Source organism: Electrophorus electricus, chromosome 15 (assembly GCF_041902795.1).
Source record: "Electrophorus electricus isolate QZ-2024a chromosome 15, ASM4190279v1, whole genome shotgun sequence".
Lineage (NCBI taxonomy): Eukaryota > Metazoa > Chordata > Actinopteri > Gymnotiformes > Gymnotidae > Electrophorus > Electrophorus electricus.
In genome coordinates this window covers 9,169,725-9,190,360 of record NC_137511.1, presented here as the reverse complement: position 1 = coordinate 9,190,360, position 20,636 = coordinate 9,169,725, and the positions used below count along the sequence as shown (strand labels likewise).

General features: G+C 43.5%; 1 protein-coding gene across 7 annotated transcripts in view; it reads left to right on the top strand.

The window, feature by feature from the left end:
• Positions 1-20,581, top strand: part of kif19 (kinesin family member 19) — a 37,319-nt gene extending 16,738 nt beyond the window's left edge. Inside the window, exons 3-22 of one of the 7 annotated variants that reach the window (XM_081697481.1) lie at positions 3,321-3,470; positions 4,933-7,776; positions 8,083-8,193; positions 8,351-8,438; positions 9,309-9,445; positions 11,101-11,226; positions 11,563-11,757; positions 12,574-12,720; positions 12,967-13,089; positions 13,680-13,836; positions 14,205-14,379; positions 14,861-15,059; positions 16,397-16,667; positions 16,785-16,906; positions 17,056-17,219; positions 17,519-17,624; positions 17,800-17,923; positions 18,279-18,667; positions 18,858-19,023; positions 19,312-20,581. In XM_081697481.1, the coding sequence (XP_081553607.1) occupies positions 8,083-8,193; positions 8,351-8,438; positions 9,309-9,445; positions 11,101-11,226; positions 11,563-11,757; positions 12,574-12,720; positions 12,967-13,089; positions 13,680-13,836; positions 14,205-14,379; positions 14,861-15,059; positions 16,397-16,667; positions 16,785-16,906; positions 17,056-17,219; positions 17,519-17,624; positions 17,800-17,923; positions 18,279-18,667; positions 18,858-19,023; positions 19,312-19,451 (2,940 nt within the window). In that variant the 5' untranslated portion in view covers positions 3,321-3,470; positions 4,933-7,776 and the 3' untranslated portion in view covers positions 19,452-20,581. Of the gene's footprint in view, positions 1-3,320; positions 7,777-8,082; positions 8,194-8,350; positions 8,439-9,308; positions 9,446-11,100; positions 11,227-11,562; positions 11,758-12,573; positions 12,721-12,966; positions 13,090-13,679; positions 13,837-14,204; positions 14,380-14,860; positions 15,060-16,396; positions 16,668-16,784; positions 16,907-17,055; positions 17,220-17,518; positions 17,625-17,799; positions 17,924-18,278; positions 18,668-18,857; positions 19,024-19,311 lie in introns of all 7 variants that reach the window. The other 6 variants (XM_081697483.1, XM_081697482.1, XM_081697480.1 and 3 more) reach the window with 6 other exon arrangements.
• Positions 20,582-20,636: the final 55 nt, after the last annotated feature.

Genomic DNA, 20,636 nt, shown 5'->3' with positions numbered 1-20,636 from the left:
CATGCAGGCGAACACACACGTACGCACACACACACACACGGAGACGTTTCGGGGGAGACGGCCGTACTGTGACAGAGCCCCTCCCCAACGGCGCTACTCCCGGCGCGCCAGCCTATCGGGCTACGGTCCCGAGACCAGCCCCGAAAGGCGAAGTTGGAGACCGAGCGACCCGGCACGGGCTAGCGCGAGCAGGACTACCGGGGGAAGGATTGGGACCAGGATGACGACAGACACAGGGACGCACACACTAACGGGGACGGGCACAGACACAAAGGGGGACAAAGTGATGGGTACATTAAGTGTAACAGGGACAGACACGGTGAGACTTATATACACGTACGATAACAAGGATCAGGTGAGAAACATGAGGGGGCGTGACCATTCAGACGAACACACACACACACACACACACACACTCACACGGAGACGTTTCGGGGGAGACGGCCGTACTGTGACAGAGCCCCTCCCCAACGGCGCTACTCCCGGCGCGCCAGCCTATCGGGCTACGGTCCCGAGACCAGCACCGAACGGCGAAGTTGGAGACCGAGCGACCCGGCACGGGCTAGCGCGACCAGGACTACCGGGGGAAGGATTGTGACCAGGATGACGACGCACACACTAACGGGGACGGGCACAGACACAAAGGGGGACAAAGTGATGGGTACATTAAGTGTAACAGGGACAGACACGGTGAGACTTATATACACGTACGATAACAAGGATCAGGTGAGAAACATGAGGGGGCGTGACCATTCAGACGAACACACACACACACACACACACACACTCACACTCACACACGGAGACGTTTGGGGGGAGGGGCCGTACCGTGACAGTTTCGTCACTATGGGTCTTTAATAATGTCAACATGGAAGCTAAGTTCAGTAAGCTAAGTACTGATCAGTCTTGATGGAGCCCAGATACTGGAATAAGGTCTATACAAATAAATCCATTTAGAGAGTTTGTGTTTAAGACATGTGACAACAGAGAACTGTTTCTCACAAGGAATTTGAAACCGTCTGAAAGTCAGCTGGAATCATGCAAAGACATACACTATGGTACTGCAAAACACTGTATTACCCAATTTCCACAAATATGTTTTCTTTGTTTTTTTTTCCCTTTTGTAGAGCATATGTTGTTTGTGTAGGGACAAAAAGCAGATATGAAGGTGTCAGAGAAAAAGAACGAGTACATCTTTTTTCTCTCTCTCATGTCTTTGTTGTTGATGTTGAGAGCATCTTCACAGAAGCACAGAACCTCTTGGCTTGCAGTGTGCATACATATTAGTTGGTGAATTACAATCCTCAACATGTATTTGTAGGAGTGAGTTACTGCTGCCCAGTCCGGTCTCCCTTCATAAGACACGGACCCTTGCTCCCCCCAGCCTCTAATCCCCACAGTCCTGGTTCCAACAGCCTCATGGCGATGGGTGTCTGCAAGCCTGCCGGGCTCTCTGTAGCTATGACAACCGCTCTGTTTAGGGGCCACACGATAAAGGGTGGGGAAAGAATATGTGAAAGAAACATGCGCATGTACACACACATGTGAACGCACACAGCATCTGGGGGAAACACACACCACACTCACACACACATAGACACACACATCCGCATGTCAGCTGGTGTAGCACCCACTCACAGCCTTTGGGAGAAGCTTTGCTGCACAACTCACTTGTTTTTGGCCACAAAGACTACACGAGATGAAGAGCTGCACAGACTCACACACTCAGTCATCAACATGTCAGCTGGAATAACACCCACTCACAAGCTTAGTGGCTCACACTTCGAAATACTGTGAGTGCAGATAAATGTACTTCTTCAAAAGATCCTGAATCACAGAGGATGCACACATTCGTCTGCCCCTCAGTGGGTTTTTGTGACGTTCAGAGGCAAAGCAGGATGCGGGGACGAGCCATGTATGACATACCGAAAGTTTTATTATAAACATAGACAAAAACGTGGTTAGCAAGCTAACCTGGTTCAAACAATGACAAAACTAGTATGTAGACAAAGGACTTATATACATACACACTAACGACACACAACAAGGAGCAGGTGTGAAACAAGGAGGGCGTGGTCATGCAGACGAACACACACGCGCACACACAGGAAGACGTTTGGGGAGAGGGGCTGTAACGTGACAGAGCCCCCCCTCAAGGGCTCGACTCCCGGCGCGCCAGCCTAATGGCCTGCGGACCCGAGATCAACGCCAAACGGCGAGGCCAGAGGACCGGGCAGTCCACTACGGGCCAGCGCGCGCAGGAGCGCGGGGGGAAACACCGGGACTAGGACAACAATAGACACAGGGACAGACACACTGAGGGGAACAGGCACTGACATGAAGGGAGACAAGGCAACAGGTACGGTGACCAAGACAGGGATAGACACCGTGATTGGGACTGGTACAATAACAGGATTACACAAATGGCTGCTAATCAGTCCAGGGCAGGAGCCCCACCCACGTCCCCAATCATCGACTGGGTCAGGGTCTGTCCAGGCTGGATGGGATTCCTTTTTTGCCGACGTGTGTGGGGGTGGCTGCTCAAGCTTCGGCGCACGTGCCTCCGGAGATGCCTTAGCCAATTGGCCCATCTCGGGAGCGGGCACCAGTGACGCCGCCTTCTTGCCTTTGAGTGGCTTTGGCTTCGGCGCTTAAGCTTTGGGGCTACGATCCTTAGCTGAGGGAGTGTCCTCCTCTGAGGACAATACCCCCTCGCAAGCCCCCTTGGGCTGCCTGCTTGTTTTGAAGCGGAGTCTCCTGGGCGGTGCCTTAGGTGGCACCTTGGGCGCTGGAGGCTCTTCGCATTCAGAGTCCGCCAACACCATGTCCATATCCAGAAGAGAATCCCAATGGAGAGCCTCCTCCACCTCCAACGCCGGATTCTCCTTCTGATTGACCTCTGAGCCCGATCGGGAGCTGACCTCCGTGTATTCCGATTGGAGGTCGGTGTCCGTTTGGCGCTCACTCTCATCTTGCTCCCCGTAGTACTCCGGGTGGTCTGTGTAAGGGTAATAGGACCCCTTCCTCTCTCCATCACCCACGTAGCCCTCTGAAAGGTCCATAGAGGACCCAGCAGATTCCTCTTCCGCTGCAGGACCATAGAACGAGGCCAGGAGGAGCGACGGTCTCTTCCTGGTGTTGAAGTCCATGTCGTCCGACTTGGAGGACTGGAAGTCGTTGTACCAGTCTAGGTTGATGGATGTAGCCCCGTGTGATTCCCCTACTGCGGGAGTCATGAGGGTACCCAAGAACACGGGGTGTCTCCCTGCACGGGCTGAGGACTTGCGCTTACTCCCCTTCTTCCCTTTCCTTTTTCCCAGACGGTCCTTTGACGGTCGTTGTTTCTGTGACGTTCGGAGGCAAAGCAGGATGCGGGGACGAGCCGTGTATGACACACTGAAACGTTTTATTATAAACATAGACAAAGATGTGGTTAGCAAGCTAACCTGGTTCAAACAACGACAAAACTAGTAAGTAGACAAAGGACTTATATACATACACACTAACGACACAACAAGGAGCAGGTGTGAAACACAAGGAGGGCGCGGTCATGCAGACAAACACACACGCACACACAGGAAGACGTTTGGGGAGAGGGGCCGTAACATGACAGTTTTATTAAGGGATGAGAGTCTTGGTGAGCGCAGATTTTGCATCAGCTCTCATTCCACTCTTTTTTAAGTTTAGTTTTGTTTAAAGCACCTTGAATTGCGCCATATATAAAATGTGTAATATAAACTTGCCTTGCTTTTGTAACAGAGGTAGGTTTCTTCTGCAAAGTTGGATTTAAAAGAAATAACATGAAAATTAATGTGGAGTCAATTGTTATAGATAATCCCTATATTTGTGGTGACATTTTGTAACTACATGATAATCAACCCAGTTGTAATCCCTGCCTTGTGATGATGAGGTTGTCTCCAGAGTACAGTACTCTCTGCTCTCTGTGGGCCCGGTTAATGTAAGGCCTGTTGTTGTTTGTGCCTCTGCACTCATGTCTTTCTCATTTCCATTTGCCTCCTCTATTTTTTCTCTTTCTGCTATTCTGTCTTCTTTCTTTCTGACTTGATCTCATTGTTTATTAAAAGAAGAGAGATGTTTATCCTCATCTTAATTGGTGTGAAACTCAGCTAATGCTTGCAATAAGGGGATGAGTAAAAACATATGAAGATATGGTCATGTAAAAGGTCCTACCAAAGATATATGTTGCATTTATAAAACTGAACATATACAACATATGCATGGCTCCATGTAATAGCACCATATAAAACCAAACTGGCTGATCCGCAGCACTGACTGTTCACACTGTAATGGAGATGCCAAACCCGACAGCAAAACTAGTCTTGGCAGCCTCTCTCACACCACCCCGATGCTTCCTTTATGATGGATGGAATATTTTAATCAGTTGGACAGCTACCAGAAATGCCCTCCCCTCCCCAATAATCCTGCCTGAGCCATTAATTGGTAACTTGATCAACCTTGAGGACTTGGACTGTCACCCACACTGATAACACCTTAGTTGTGCTAATTTAAATAACACCATCTTGCTAATTGATTTCATGTTGCTGCATGGGCAGGCTGTCGTGCAGACCCTCGCTACTTGCTGATGTGCGTTAATATTTTATGAGTGTGTGCCACTTTTAAATTTAGCACCCTCACACGTGCCCTGTTGGATTTATTGGGAAGAAGCATTGTGAAACATTAGCTGCTAATGGCATGGCTAGTCCAGCATATGACAAGTGTGTTGGCAGAAAGCGACAGGAGGGGAGGGCCTGTGTGGCTCTCTGCCTTCTCGTCCCGACTGCAGTGGCATCAGATCCAGTATTGCTGCCATACTTCAGCTCCGAGCTCGCTTTGCAACTTCACGAAGGTATGAATTAGTCAGGGGCATTAATCAGTTCTGTCTGACTGGGTGAATGTGCTCTCACATTGTAGAAACCAGAGATGGCTTTCCCTGGCAGCCCTCTACCTGGAGAAGGGCCTCCCCCACAAAAATCCTCCTGCTTCTTTCTTGCACTTCTGGATGAAGCAGGCTTGCCCACACATGGACTCCATCTTCTTTAATGGATGTCTAGTGGTCCTCATCAACAAGGCAGACTAAAAAGACCGAAAGGAATTATAAAACTGCCCTGGCCAAACTCCTTGCTTATATCACTATTACACACTGAACTGACTGGCGGGCGAAGAATAAAGTAAAAACAAGCTCACAAAGACTGGAATGTTACTGTTTTGTAAATGCTGGTCAATAGCTGTTTATACCTTTCTTTGGTAATCGTTGTAACACTTTCTGTCATAGTTAACCTTTAAAGCCCAGTTAGAGGTAATAGCTTTTGTTAGCCATGGTTTATTTCATGGATTTCTGTTTCCTTCTTAGTATTATATGTTCATATTTACTACTTAATTTGAAATATCAGTCTCAGCTCTATGCTGCTGTGGTGTACAACGTATACTAGGCCTGGGTATATATATATGTCTACAGCAATATGTGCCTCAGTGTTGCTGTGAGGCACCTATGAGACATCATTCACAGATGATAATGGCAGTAACAACTCACACTGATGGAAGATTAGATGTTATAGGTTCAGCTTTATTTGCACATCTATGAACTGATAAAGCTATGCAGGCTCCATTGCGTAGTTGAAAAGGTGATATGGTTGCAAATGTAGGTAACTAACAATGTAGCTAATGCTCTGGAAAATAATATATGATGCTTCCTTACAGGCCTCAGCATGTGTGAGTTTGTGTGTACCACCCACGTGTGTGTGTTTTACAGTGAGGTTTATGTGTGTGAGTGCTTTCTTATGTGAATGAATATCTGGGGTCAGTCATTTGGCTGCCCACTCAGCCAACCCCAAAATGCCCTTTAACAAGCCGAGCGTAGTGGGTGTGGGTGTGTCAGTGCACGTGAGTAGGTGTTTTTATATTTGTCCGTATAGTATTTTGACTTGACCTCATATCATAAAGGGATTTCTAAATGAGAAAGAATTGGGCAATTTTAATTATGACTAGCTGATTAGATAACTCATGCAACAACATTCTATTCCCATTTTGAACTGATCAAAGACTTGTTTTCAACATGTAGTACGTCTAACTGCAGTTATCTGGCAGCATACCACTATAGCCATTATGGTTGGTATTTGTAATGAGAGGAAGATGATTAGTAAACCAGTATTAATCAGATGGATGGTGTGTTCCTTCTTTATCAGTGCAAGTGTCTTGGCACTGTAAGGCAGAGCTGGATAGAGGACCTAAGAAAATTAACAGTGTGTGTGGAGCCAGCATCCAGCTGTCTCTGTTTGAGGGTGTGCTGGGTAACTTAAGGAACATATGCACCATATGGCACAGAGTGGGATAACATCAACAATCCACAAACAAGTAGATGAGACTTGCTTGCATGGACACTTACAGCAAATGTGTGTATTTAATGTCAGTATAGCAAATGTTAATAATCTTAAGTGTATACTCAATGAAATGCACATGAGTGCCTGACATACACACACACACACAACCACCAATGTCAAGGCTAGACATAGTCCTTAACGATCTAAACGTTTTGCAAAAAATATGTGTTCTTCCTCAAATTAAAAGACCAGCCTCTTATTAAACACTTATAAAACCTACCTAACAGGCTAAATAATGTGCACCTGTGGTAATGCAATAGCGCAATTTAATTTAAGTTCACTTCCTAGTAAAGGGTAATTAAAGGTCTTTATCACCATTGTGGCCTTTTTGCCTTAGCTATTTCCAGTGCATGGAGGTTTAGCTTGTAATTGTCTTTACTAAGCTCCATTGCCCACATAGGGTCATGTGCCATGTTAGAAAACAAAGCTTGCCATAATACCATATTTACTGTAGGATAGATTGGGCTTTATCATCCAGTAAAAAAGATAAAGTAAATTACCTACATGCAATTAGTTTTTAATAGGTCAGAAACTATCAAATTTAGAGATACAGTGCTTTCATCTCCTTCTTCAGTTTTCTGTTACTCTCAAGCAAAGGACCATCAAGGACCAGGTCACATGATGTAAGGATCCCCCTCTTCTTCTCTCATCCCTCCTCATGCTGGCCACTCCCATCTTGCTTCTTACGTTGTCCTTGTTTGCAGTTCGGAGGCTTGTGTTTGCTCTACTCGCTATTGTAATTGTGCTCTTCTAAAAGTCAGATGTCTCATTGTGCATTTCAAACAAGAGGCTTCAAAAAGAGCAGCACGTGTTTCTGAGAGGGCTAGTCAGATTGGGTGGGGTTGGAGCACTCCAGCCTGAGTAGAGCTTCTAGTACAGCAAGGTTCCAAGTTTGGGGCTAAAACGAGGCCATTTTCAGACTCCATTTCACTTACAGCTACACAGTTTCCACAAATTAAGCTGCAAAAAAGTGTTAAATCTTGCTAGCAATGGCTGTCTGTTTCTAGATCAGATTATGAGAGCAAAATGTCATCACAGGTGACTGCCATCTAGCGTGTGTTCTATGTAGCTCTTCTATGTTGCCCAGTAACCCCAGAAGACTCTTCTGTGTAGTGCAGTAACCCCTTGTGAATTTGAACACCATGTGCTTTGAAGCTTGTTTCATTCAAATGATTTGCAACATTAGGCTGCTCTGTTGGGTTGTACCTAGCTAAAGTCTAGTCATCTAATGATGAGTTAATGCCTCTAACTATTAACATAATAAAAGAGTAAAATGGGTTAGTTAAATAGATATGCACATAATTTCAGAAGTCTGTCTTGTTGAAGGTCACACAGGGCAAAGGAGCCTTTGTGGTTTTGAAAGGCTGCAAACATAAAGGTATTTATTCCTACACTGCATAGTGAAACACATTGCTTTTACACAAGATCTAGTACAGAAGAAACTGCTGTAGAATTAATGGTCTTTGGTGAATCCATGTGAATGATTGTGTTGGTTTGCTGTGAAAAAGGTCAACAAAGGTCAATTAAAAATTTTTCTCTTAATTTTCTGCTGGTGGTCATTAAAAAAGAATCTCTCTCTCTCTCTCTCTCTCTCTCTCTCTCTCTCACTCTCTCTCTCTCTCTCTCTCTCTCACTCTCTCTCTCTCTCTCTCTCTCTCTCTCTCTCTCTCTCTCTCTCTCTGAGATGGTGCTGCTGAAGGACCCTCTGGAAGATCCGGACGACATCCTACGAGCTCATCGCTCCAGGGAGAAGACGTACATGTTTGATGTGGCCTTTGACTACACAGCCACTCAGGTAAGGCTCATTCTGAACATGTTTAGTACATGGGAATGGGTGCTACATGCCTGAGGGAATGTATACATGATAAAGCCATGCATTTCTGAATCATGGCATGGCATAACGCAGCATGTAGACCATAGAGAGCCCTCATACAAACGTGTGTTCTGAACAGGAGGAGGTGTATAGAGCCACTACTAAAGGCCTGATTGAGGGCCTGATTTCAGGATACAATGCCACTGTTTTTGCCTACGGACCCACAGGTTGGTATGCCATGCATTCTTCACTGTATGTATGTGTAGGTATTTTTATTTATATCTGGACATATGTGTATGCATGTGTGTGTAATTTGTGTCCATCCATCCATCCATCCATCCATCCATCCATCCATCCATCCATCCATCTTTCACTCTTCCTTCCTCATACTTTCTCCCCTTCAGTCAGAACTTAATATACAGAGCTAAAATGTTTAAAAACTGTAATTTGCAATGCGTTTTCTAAAGCCAAAGTATTAATTTCAGCAAATTAGGTGAGATGTCTAAACCCTGATCAAAATACCAGACAGTAGATTTATAAAAGAAAACAAATGTTTGGCAGGTCATGATAAATGGTAAACATTCCAAACAAATTGCCCCACAAGGGAAAAAAGTACCCTACAACAGTAAAGAATTACTAAAATGAGATTTGGGCAAATATTCTGTAAACATGTGGGTGAAGGCTTGTGTGGTGGGGAAGAGATTTTCCACTAAGGCAGTATACAAGTACTGTTTACTTCCTGTTTTAATCTGCTTCCATCTCTAGGGTCCTTGCAATGCCTTTTCTTGTCTGACAGCAACTACGTAAAAACATGAATATATGAAAGCTGTACAGTACAACCCCAGGGAAAACTCTGCAGTGCTTTTATTCCACAGTGGACCTTTGACCTTGCCAGGCTGCTTGCACAGATACCTGACCTGATTTCAAACCATCCAGCAATAGCACATGGTGTTCAAATATTGCACAAACCGACGTGGCTTTACATGTAACAATCCTGTGATAACAATAGGCTAGCACAACAATGCACAATAATCACATTATCTGACTGTGTGTGTGTGTGTGTTTGTGTGTGTGTGTGTGTGTATGTGTGTTTTTAGGTTGTGGGAAGACTTACACTATGCTGGGGACAGACAAGGAGCCTGGCATCTATGTACGCACTCTTAATGACCTATTCAAGGCCATTGAAGAGACCAGTGATGACATGCAGTATAGCGTCTCAATGTCTTACCTGGAGGTAAACTCACCATTATGAACATGCAGTAATGTTTACAGCATTTTCCCTATGTATGTTAATTTAGCAGCAAAATAACCACAACCATACCAGCCACACACCTTTAACATATTTGTGATGGCAAAATGTTAAGATAATTCTAACCTGACCATAACCTATAACTGACAACCCATAAATGCACATGAGTCAGTCATGCTGGCTTTGTGATACTGAGGTTATTTATTTGTCATAGTTATAAGCTTGATGATGCTTTGATAAGGAAATGGGCTGATAAATAATCCAAGCCTTTGTCCCATTGTCATAGTCCACTGTTTACATAGTCATGTGGGTGGAGGAAAAACACCCGTGGAACCCTCACTGTGTTGCAGTGCTTAGAAACATTTATGACATTTAGCAGACACTTATCTAGCATGATCTATAAAAGCACTTTAATATTGAAATGTGACATTCAAATTTTCAGCCTGACAAAGTATATATGTAAATAATAAAAGAAATAAATATTTATAACTATAGCTAATATTGAAACATGACATTTAATTTTCAGCTTGATAGACAAAATCACACCATTAAGTGTTCAACAGGTTAGGACGCTTTCAGATGAACTGGTCTAGAAATATTTATTCCAGCTGGGTTGGATGCTCCACTGAACACCAGCCACTGAATGCCTGCATGTGTAAGAGCTATGGAGAGTAGCCGGTGATAAATCATGATTTATCGCTGAGACATAGGCACATAAAGGGCCATAATGGGAGGTGATGGTTGATCTCTAGCCTGGTGGAGGCTCTGTCTCTGGGGAGGAGCATATTTGTCTCTACACACATAAGCACAAAGAGGTTAAAGGCTGGTTTATGACTGTGTTTGGGAAGGGACCCATCTGCTGCCGTTCTGTGGCTCATCAGTCTCTCTCTTTCTCTCTCTCTCTCTCTCTCTCTCTCTCTCTCTCGCTCACTCTCACTCATACACACACACACACACACACACACACACACACGTTTCCGGTTATTTACATCATCCCAGCAGAACTGTTATTTGACCATATAGTCATTAGACAAGAAAGCATGTGTATGTCCAAAAATGTGTTGCTTGCTTTAGCTATATATACTTTAAAGTTTTTGTGTGTATGTGTACTCACTCTGTCATGGTTTTTCTCTCTCCTCAATTTTCCCTCTCCCTTCTGTTTTCGAGTGTGTTTGTGTGTGTGGCCAGTCTCTCTTCTATCCGTGTCAATGGGGTCTTTTCATACACCTCATCCTCACTCTAAAATTATCACCTCCTTAGCAGACTTCAAAGCAACCTCACTAGCACTGAGAAAATATTCTGTGTTGCAGCTAATGTTCTAAAATTGCAGCTTTTGAAGTGACCACAGCTGCAAAGGATGTGTTCATTTTCTATACCTGATTAAATGGTGCTTTGTGTGGTCTTCATCCAAAAGTCATATAAAATGATACAAATTAAATAGACATGTTGTAGTTGTACATCGAATAAATGGATTTTGCATACATATATTCAAAGGAATGTAATACCTTTATAGTACATTTTTATGAGTTTTATCAATACTTATACACTGAGCTGTATCTGAAACCTGCTGAATTTGAAGCTATGCATTTATAATTGTGTTCTGATTCTGAAATTTGATACAGCCTATCTCTGCCCTGCAGATCTATAATGAGATGATCCGAGACCTGCTGAATCCAGCTTCAGGGTTCCTGGACCTGAGGGAAGATTCGAAGGGTGAGATTCAGGTCGCAGGAATCACTGAGGTGTCCACCATCAACGCCCGTGAGGTTGGTTATGTTGGTTACAGAATGAAATGGAAAAGTAGAAATGTTATGTTATAATGTTATAATTTTTATTTCCTTGAAGTAGGTATTTGTCATCTTGTTTATATTATTTGTTCTTAATTGTAAAAAAATGTATATTGCTTTTAAAGCTTTATTTTCTAAATAAGTTACAATGTGAGTCAGACAATTTTTAAAAGATGTATGAATAATGAATGATCCTCTTTGTGAATCCCTGTCCCCCCTTGTCTCCGCTCACCTGCCTACCCTGTGTCCTTGTGTTCTTGCCCTGTGTCTCTGCCCTCCTGTTTCCTTGTTTCTCTGTCTCCCTGTGCCCTTCAGATCATGGAGCTGTTGATGAAGGGAAACAAACAGCGGACACAGGAGCCGACGGCGGCCAATCAGACGTCTTCGCGCTCACACGCTGTGCTGCAGGTGGCAGTGAAGCAGCAGAGTCGCTGCCGGGACATCCTGCAGGAGGTCCGCTTTGCCCGCCTCTTCATGATCGACCTGGCCGGGTCCGAGCGCGCCGCACAGGTACCACCCGTGCACATCACTCTGGGTTTCTGTCAGTTTCTGTGTGTGAGGCCTTGTAAGGCACACCCATAATGTATGAGCCTCAAGGTTACAGTGAACATAGCAAATTGAATTGTTACATTATTGTTACATCATTATTTACTTCTATATCACACAATACATATTGCAATATTTTTTATTAGTAGCAATTAAAAATAATGTTTTTTGGTGTTTGAAAACCTTGATTTAAAACTGAAAACTATCCTACCTGCTGCAGGGTGTTCCTATTAAGGCTTTTAACAAGTTGAGGTGTTAATAAGTTAGAAAACATTAATTTATGAAAAGGGAAGGCAGTAGTGAAGGGCAGACTTGGGTCTTCTAGCAATAAACATGTTCTGAGTGGGAACTAAGTTCATTATGTACAACTAAAATAATATGTTACTGGGTACAAGCAATTACTTCTTCTTGTGTGAAAAGCATCACAGCAGGCTGCTGTGATTCAGCTGCCTGTCGGACCTGCTTATTAATTTTGCTTTTTCCTTTCACGCCATGTGAGAGAAAAACACATGGCATCATGTTTTGGAAGAGAGATCACTTATCTACCATGGAAACAGCTGGAAATGTGAACCAGCCAGCGTTTCCGTGGGAGTAAATGTATAGGACCCAGCAGCTAACAAAGGAAAAGATGAGAGTGCCCTCCGCTGATTGAGAATTAAGCTTCAGTGAGCTTCAATAAGTGTAGGCTTTGACAGATTGCTTGGCTATAGTACAATTTCTGACCTTCCATTACATTGCAACAGTGAATGTTCAATGCCATTGTATTTGTCTCTCTTTCAGACCCAGAACAGGGGACAGAGGCTGAAGGAAGGAGCTCATATAAACCGCTCTCTGCTGGCGCTAGGAAACTGCATCAATGCTCTGAGCGAAAAGAACGGCAACAAATATGTCAACTACAGAGACAGCAAGCTCACACGCCTGCTTAAGGTGGAACTATTGAGCCTCCTGTCCAGCTGTCTATCATACAAATCTGCATCTCTCTTTCTCAATCTTTCCTTCTCTCTTTCACTTCCTTTGGTTATCTTTTTCTTTCTCTCTGATTAAGATGCACAAACACACATGGTGCTTCACAATCATCATTTCTGTTATATTGATTATTTGTCTGTCATTTCCACTGGGATGTCTTATCTGCTGATCCGTAATGAGCCAATATCTTGTCTTGTTGTCTGGCAGGACTCTTTGGGTGGGAACAGTCGGACAGTGATGATAGCTCATATAAGCCCTGCTTCACTGGCCTTTGAAGAGTCTCGGAACACTCTGACTTACGCTGACCGTGCCAAAAGCATTCGCACACGGGTGAAGACCATACACACACACACATGCAAAACACAAACGTGCACTTGTTTATGTGAATTTCAGGACATGTGTGTGTGTGTGTGTGTGTCTATATATATATATATATATATATATATATATATATATATATATATATATAAAGAGAGAGAGAGAGAGAGACTCATTTTTTTCTCTGGTTTTCCTACAAATTCAGGACATTTTGGTCCTGCAGATTCACATAAAGCAACACACACTTGCATATGTGTTTTCTCTCTCTGTCTCTCTCTCTCTCTCTCTCACTCGCATGCACACACACACACACACACACACACACAGAGAGAGAGAGAGAGAGAGAGAGAGAGAGAGAGAGAGAGAGAGAGAGAGAGAGAGAGCATACCTATTGATGCATACCTATTGTTCACCCAGTGCTTATACAAGCAGATAAGCATTGTAAGTTGTAAGATTTTGTAACTGAAACTGTAGACACTCTTACATTTGACATGTTATATGCCTGAATTTATTTAAGTCCCTCTGGGTTGGAGAAACACATATAGAAGCAATGTCTATATGCTTTGTTTTTGATATGTGAATTTTTTTCCCTGTCTCTCCAGGTAAAGAGAAACTTGCTGAATGTGTCTTACCACATTGCCCAGTACACCAGTATCATCTCTGAACTGCGCAGTGAGATTCAGAGGCTAAGGAACAAGATCGCTGATCAGGCGAGCGGGCAGCCCAACCCTGACCGAACAGACATACGCCATGTGCAGGGTAACTCCTCCCTTTCTTAGATAATGAATTTTGCCAGTGGACTTGGCTTCCTGTTTTGTATATCCTTTTGCATAGTTTAGTCTGTAAGTTTGAAAAACATTTAATACTGTAAAATGTCAATATTGCTATGGTGAAATTTATAACAGAGCAAACAAGTAAGGTGAGCCATTCTTTGTCATTTTTTAAAACCTTTTTTAAAAATGTATACAATTAGACAGTCACGTAATAAAACAGATATTATGTAAAATGTTTGGAATGAGCTACTGGTGATGATGGGAAAGACATGATAGAAAGACATGATACTTCTGGCTATTAAATACCCTTCAATTCAGACAATGGTTCATTATCTCCCCCCTTTGGTGGTGTAGCGGAGGTGCAAGCTCACTCTACGCAGCAGAGCCGAGCAGAGATGGAACAACTGAGGGAGCAGCTGATCGAAGCCTTCAGACAGCAGATGGAGATCAGGAAACATCTGATGGAACTGGACAACACCAACATGGAGATCCAAATAGACACTTCCAAACACCTGCTCACTATTGCAGAGTGAGCATCACCCTTCATCATGGACACATACATATGCATATGCTTACACACCCAGGCGTCTATAGTCAGCACAATACTCAAATGAAAATATTATCACTTTTAACTTGAGAAGAGTTTTTAAAATATCCAAAGAAAAATTTAAGCAGTATAATCAGTATAATAGTCATGCAGCAGTATCTCTACAATAAAGTTTGATAGGTTCTTCATTTTCTTCTTCTTTAGAAGGATTTTTCTGTCAGTTGTAAATACTTACAAAAATATTCTGAAATGACCAGCTGAGCAGCCACATTCATTTGATTGATTTATCTGAGTAGTGTGATTTTTCACAATGGTATTATAGTTATGGGAATGATTTCTGAGTATCAGAACCTTCTGTTGCAGTCTTGTACTAAAACAGATATTGGAAACTAAAATTGTATTGAACAAATGAGCTAGATCCTAGCCTGCTCCTCACCTGAAGTGGGCTTTTATGTCTTTGAAGCTGGGAGCAGGAACGCAGCAGGCACTGTAAAAAGTGGCAGGGTGAAAGAAGGAAGGAGAGCTTTCACAAGGATGACAGTGAGAAAGACTCAGACACACCAGAGTCTCCTCCAGACAGCACAGAGCCTCAGGAGGTGGCCATGGCTAGAGAGAACCTAGTCACATTGATGACTGATCAGAAGAAAATCTCCAAACAAAAGGTAAGAACTGTTTCTGACCACTAGAGGGAGCAAAGGATCCACAGAAGCTTTCCAGCCACTCTAGCCCAGTCCCAAATGACGCAGTGAACTGTGGCTTTCCTCAAAGCCCACTATTTGTTGACATCAGCAATGTGCAGAGCTATGGTATGCAAGTCCTTTGGATCATTTGGTTTAAAAGTGTGTGTGTTGTATAGACTTGAATATCAAGACAATTGTATTATACTGCCTGTTTTCAAAGGTACTATTTTTAATTACTTAACAACTAATAATACTTAACAACTATTAACAAACCAGTACAGAAGTGCATTGAACTCACATATGAATATTTGCATCTCTGCCATGATGTTCAGACTGCTATACACTCTGACTGTTCTTTGCCTATATCTCATGGATTTTGGGCAATAGGCCACTTCTGAGCCTGCATCAGTGTGGTCCTCGCTGAAGGCCGCAGTAAGAGGGACGTCGAGTGTGCACATCAGCACCCGTTTAATCGCCGAAATGAGAAGTTGGATACCCTATGGCCTCTCAGTCCTCACATGCACATGCTTTTGTGGACTTGCAGGACCATGAGCGCACCATATAGGACTGTGCCTCTGATTTCATCGCAGGTGTCAATAACTGATATGTTTCACTTTTGCCCTTTGAAGCAAAAGAGAGGTGTTTTTATAATTCATATGTTTGTTTGGAAATGGCAATTTGGTTTCATTTTGTCAGTGCTACCTCGACATATAAAAAGTGAAGTGTTTTCATATCAAAAAGACACTTGCAGATCTATTACTTTTTTAATGCTATTATAGAAAAATGTATGTCATTATAATGTATTCATTGCATTTTCAAATGCACAATCTATAGACTGTAGAGACTAGAAAATATAATGTATATAAAACAATATGCATTCTATACTGCTATATTGTAAATAATGTAACTTAGAATGTGCCCTACACTTTATCGGAAGCATTAAATGGTGCCCTTAAGATTTATTTCATTCGCACTGTTACTATTGAGCAATTTCATTCTTAATGGTAAATTTAACCATATTTGGGGTAAATGATACAGCCCATTAAGGGCTGTATCATTATGTTCATTATTTATGTTTATCAGATCTCTTAATAAGAGCAAAAAAATAAGAGCATCAGATCTCTTAATAAGAGCAAAACAGGTGAAACAAACATGATATGACCTATTATTATATAACAGCAGTTCCTTCATTTCCTCTTTTTTATCTAGATATGAGGATCTTATGATATATAGTTGTCTTTTTATTTACTGAGGATGGTGAATGAATGGTTTACTGTAGTGAACTGAGGTGCACTCACCCAGTCCCTGCTCTCTTCCAGGCAGGGCTGGAGCGGCAGCTGGGTGAGCTGCGGGAGAGGGCGCGACGCCTGGAGGAGCTGCTCCCCCGGCGGGTCAGCTCTGATGAGCAACGGGAGGTGTTGGGCCTCCTGTGCAAGGTGCATGAGCTGGAGATCGAGAATGCAGAGATGCAGTCACACGCCCTGCTCAAGGACAATGTCATCCGGCAGAAGGACGCGGTGGTGCAGCGCTTTGAGCAGCACCGGCAGCTGTGCCACGAGATCATCCGGCAGCAGCGGCGGTTCATCGACGGTGGGTGTGGCACAGCAGGGTGGGTGGAGTCTACAGGGGCTGAGAGATGAGGAGGCCCAGTGTGCACCAGTTGAGATGGTTTTATATCTCATAGCTCTTGTGCCTGTTCATTCACAGACCACAATCTCCTGGTGCCGCCACATCTTCAGGAACTATATGAGCTGTACATTCGGGACCTGGACGAACGTAACCTGAGTCGAGTAGTGGCTCTAGACAAGGTTGCCATCCACACTCTGAAGGTGTGAATTAACTGCTCTTTTAAATGTACACGGAGTAGCCATTTTATACATATTCAGGTGGTGTAGAAGTTGCATACTTGCCGTATATATATTGTTAAAGTTCTATGAATAACCACTTTTTAATTTTTTTCATTAAATTTTGGACAAAGGAGGGTTCCCTTCCCAAGATTGCCCTCCCTAGCAGAGGACGTGACCCCTTGCAGGAGTTGGACTCAGACCAGGAGAGTATCCGTACACTGGGGTCGGAAACTCGACAAGGAAGGGTCAAAGTGCGGAGGCACACTTTGCCACCCATTCTCCCAGAGCCTGATAGGTAAAAACTATTTAAAAGCATCTGAATCCAGTTAATGTCCTAATTATACGCTGGTGAAACCTGCCACCCAGTTTTGGGTGCAACAACTTCACTTAGTGCTGCAACTTTGAAGTTATTGTACTCAGGCTACAGGGACACTTTTTTGTTGTAAGTCTTAATTTACCCTTTAGCCTTGGTATTTAACTATGATCATGTCAAAGCCCTACTCATCCTTCAAGTGTATGTAACACCAAGCTGCTTTGTCTACTGTCATTGGACATTCCTGCATTTCTTATATGTCCTCTCTCTGCTTCCCACAGTGACAATAACCGTGTGTTCAAAAGCAGCACACATGCCAAGCAGATGAAGAAATCTGTGGTGATGACTCCTCCACCCATTCACATTAGTGGACATGGCAATCGAGAGGTGGGCACCCACCCTTACTCCAGTGTCAAATAACGCAAGATATATTAGATAGCCTTAGGAAAAACTTTCTCAAGTAATGTTTTCTATAGGGCATGTGGAGGATTTATGAGCCTCCAAGCTAAATACACAAGTTGTGAGGCCTGTGACATTGTAATGGTTTTGTTTCTCTCTCCAGTTGTTGCCAAGTGCCCTAGAGGGCGCTCTGAGTTATAGCCTCTTGAGCCACAGTGTAAGCAGCCACCTGGACTCTTCCCCAGAGAGCAGTGAGCATGGAACTGAAGCCCCCCTCACACCTAAAGGTAAAGGTTGAATAGTTTTTTGATGGTCATATGGCTGACCATATGGTTTAGAAGATTCTTAAGATCTTATTGAGTCCCAAATTTCCAAACAGCTATTAAATGTGAATGTCAATACTGACTCAATAAAAAAACTTGTAAAATAGACTAATGAGTTTGGAGCACACCTGAAACTATGAAAAACAGAGTCTGACAGTTCTTGAACATCTTGTTTGTGTTATGATTGGAACACTTATCATCAGTTACTATATTCTACAACTAGTCTTAATTTGTACACAAGGAACTGTTCCAGTAAATGTCCCACAGTCTTTGCTCATAGTTCTCTGTAATATGCTGAACCTCTGTTCCTCTATATCAGAGAGACAGCAGATTCTGAGAGGCATGCACAGCATTGTGGTGAAATCCGCCCGCCGGCGCTCCAAAGCGCTGGAGATTGATGCCCTGCGCCTTCCTCCTCCGCCCTCTCCACTGGACCCGAAAAACAACAAGAGCAGTTTGTCTTTGAGCGAGGCATCCCCAAAAGGCCTGGTATTGCGTCGCGGTCGGCAACCCAGCCCCGAACTCCGTCACGCCACCTCTGATGATAACCTGTCCAGCAGCACAGGCGAAGGCCCTGCCCCTAATAGCACCTGGACCCGCCCCCGGAACCGCCAGGCCATGCCCAGAAACAATGCCCCACGGGAGCAGGATTTTGAAGCTCGCCGGCGCAAGCGAAGGTCTCGGTCCTTCGAAGTCACTGGGCAAGCTGTGCGTCCTCAAGCAATTTTTTAGCCATTAATAGAGTCATTTATTTCAACAAGAGGAATGTTTGTATAATAATGCAATTAATGCATTCATTGTGTTCTTTTGTCAATCATTTTTTTCCAGACATGGTGCTGGAATTTTAAATGTTTGGGAGTAATTGACTAAATAATTCACAGCGCTTTTTACTTTCCAGCTGACTCAGGGGAAGAGCACCAGCCAGCGTTTCCGGCCTCTTGATAGCACTTCTGACCCCCACCTGCATATTAATGGTCAGCCTCCTGCTCCCCTCCTGCGCCCCCAGTACAGAGTTGCAGCTCATCTTAGCAAAGTTCGACCCTCCCCCATTAACCATCAAACAGGTACACTACTGCTGTAGTGTGTAGTGTGTAGTGTGTAGTGTGTAGTGTGTAGGTGAGACAACTGCTGCTCGTAGTGAATGTGTATCAACAAGCATGATTTGGACCACCTGACAAACTGAGACAGTCTTTTCTGTTTATTTATCTCTGTCTTTATGCTCTATGATTGCTCTGTGTATTCTCAGCTGTTACCAGTTGTTATGAACCACCATCAGACATCAATGCATCAAGATAACTTCATTTGTTAATGACAATAAGGTGTATTGTGTCTCTTTCCCCCAAACTTCAAAGGCTCAGTGGCAGACACGTCCTTGGCCAACCTCCCCGCCCAACTCAGCAACCTGAAACGTGGCCCCCAAACCAGGCACCCACAGCCTGTACTCTATGTTACCACTACAGGTGCAGGAGGCCAGCGCATCCGCAAACACTGAGGAGGCCCTACGTTGCCCTCTCTCTTACCCATCAAACCAGAGCACTACGTCAAGATGAAGACTGAACATGCCCCAACACCAGCACTAACATCCCCTTCCCAGAGCGTGAACTCCCAGCTGGGACAGCTGTATGGTTTCCCTTCATCCCAGTGGCTGAGCTGTAAGTAATTGGATCTCCACTATGAGCCAGAAGAGAAACCTTTTTGTTGCCTTGTGCTGGGTACATTGGAAAGTGGTTCAGTGGGAATCCTGCATATCCTGATGGGGCTCTCCATGGGCAGCCCTGCCACCTGCATTCCAGTCTGGGTATATGCTGACATCCTTGAAGCTTGTCTCCAGCACACAAGCACTACCTTCTTCTGTAAATCCAACAACTTATGTATTGATTGTCATAGGTTCAGAGGCTTCGATCTGCTAAAACTAAGTCTGCTGAAACACAGTACTAATACAAGAATGGTAATTTAAATTTTGCAAGCCCTTTGGTTTAATGTGTGAGCAGGCCTTATGGGGTGGTGTTGTGTATGTGTGTAAGTATGTGTGTATGTGTGTGGATGGGTATGAGTGTGTATTATGTGATTTTGGGAAGTCATAAATAAAAGCACCTTGAAAACCTACTGTAGTTTATTGAGGCTAAACGCTGACCTTTGTTTTTTATGACCCCAGGCACAGATATATGTCTGCTTTCTCCACAAAGGACTAGTATATCTCACAGCTCTTGTGTTTGCATAAGGAGGGGCACTGGTTTTTACAGTTTTCTTCTTGCCTCACACACATGCAAGGTGTGGCTCTGGGGTTGCTGTCATAGCTTCCTAGTCACAAAAGAAGCTTCTGTAGATAGATTCCTGTGTGCCACTCCTGTTATCACTGTTAGTGTTAACTTTAAGCAACAAATAGGCTTTTTACATTTCTTAGTCATTTGCCAGATGTTCATACTTCAACTGAGTCTCTTTTGTGTATGTTGTGTGTTAATAGTATCAAGACAAATTCAACATTTCTGAGCCTCAGAGGATGTTATAAATTCTCACTTTTCTTTGATGTTTAAAGTTTGTGTTTTTTCATATGCATATGAATATTCTTTTTCTATTCTTAATTTTGTACATTTTTATTTGTATCCAAATAAAACTGATTGCAAATTTGCTGTATTTATTGAATTCCCTCTAAGCCTGCAGCATTCCATATTGCTCT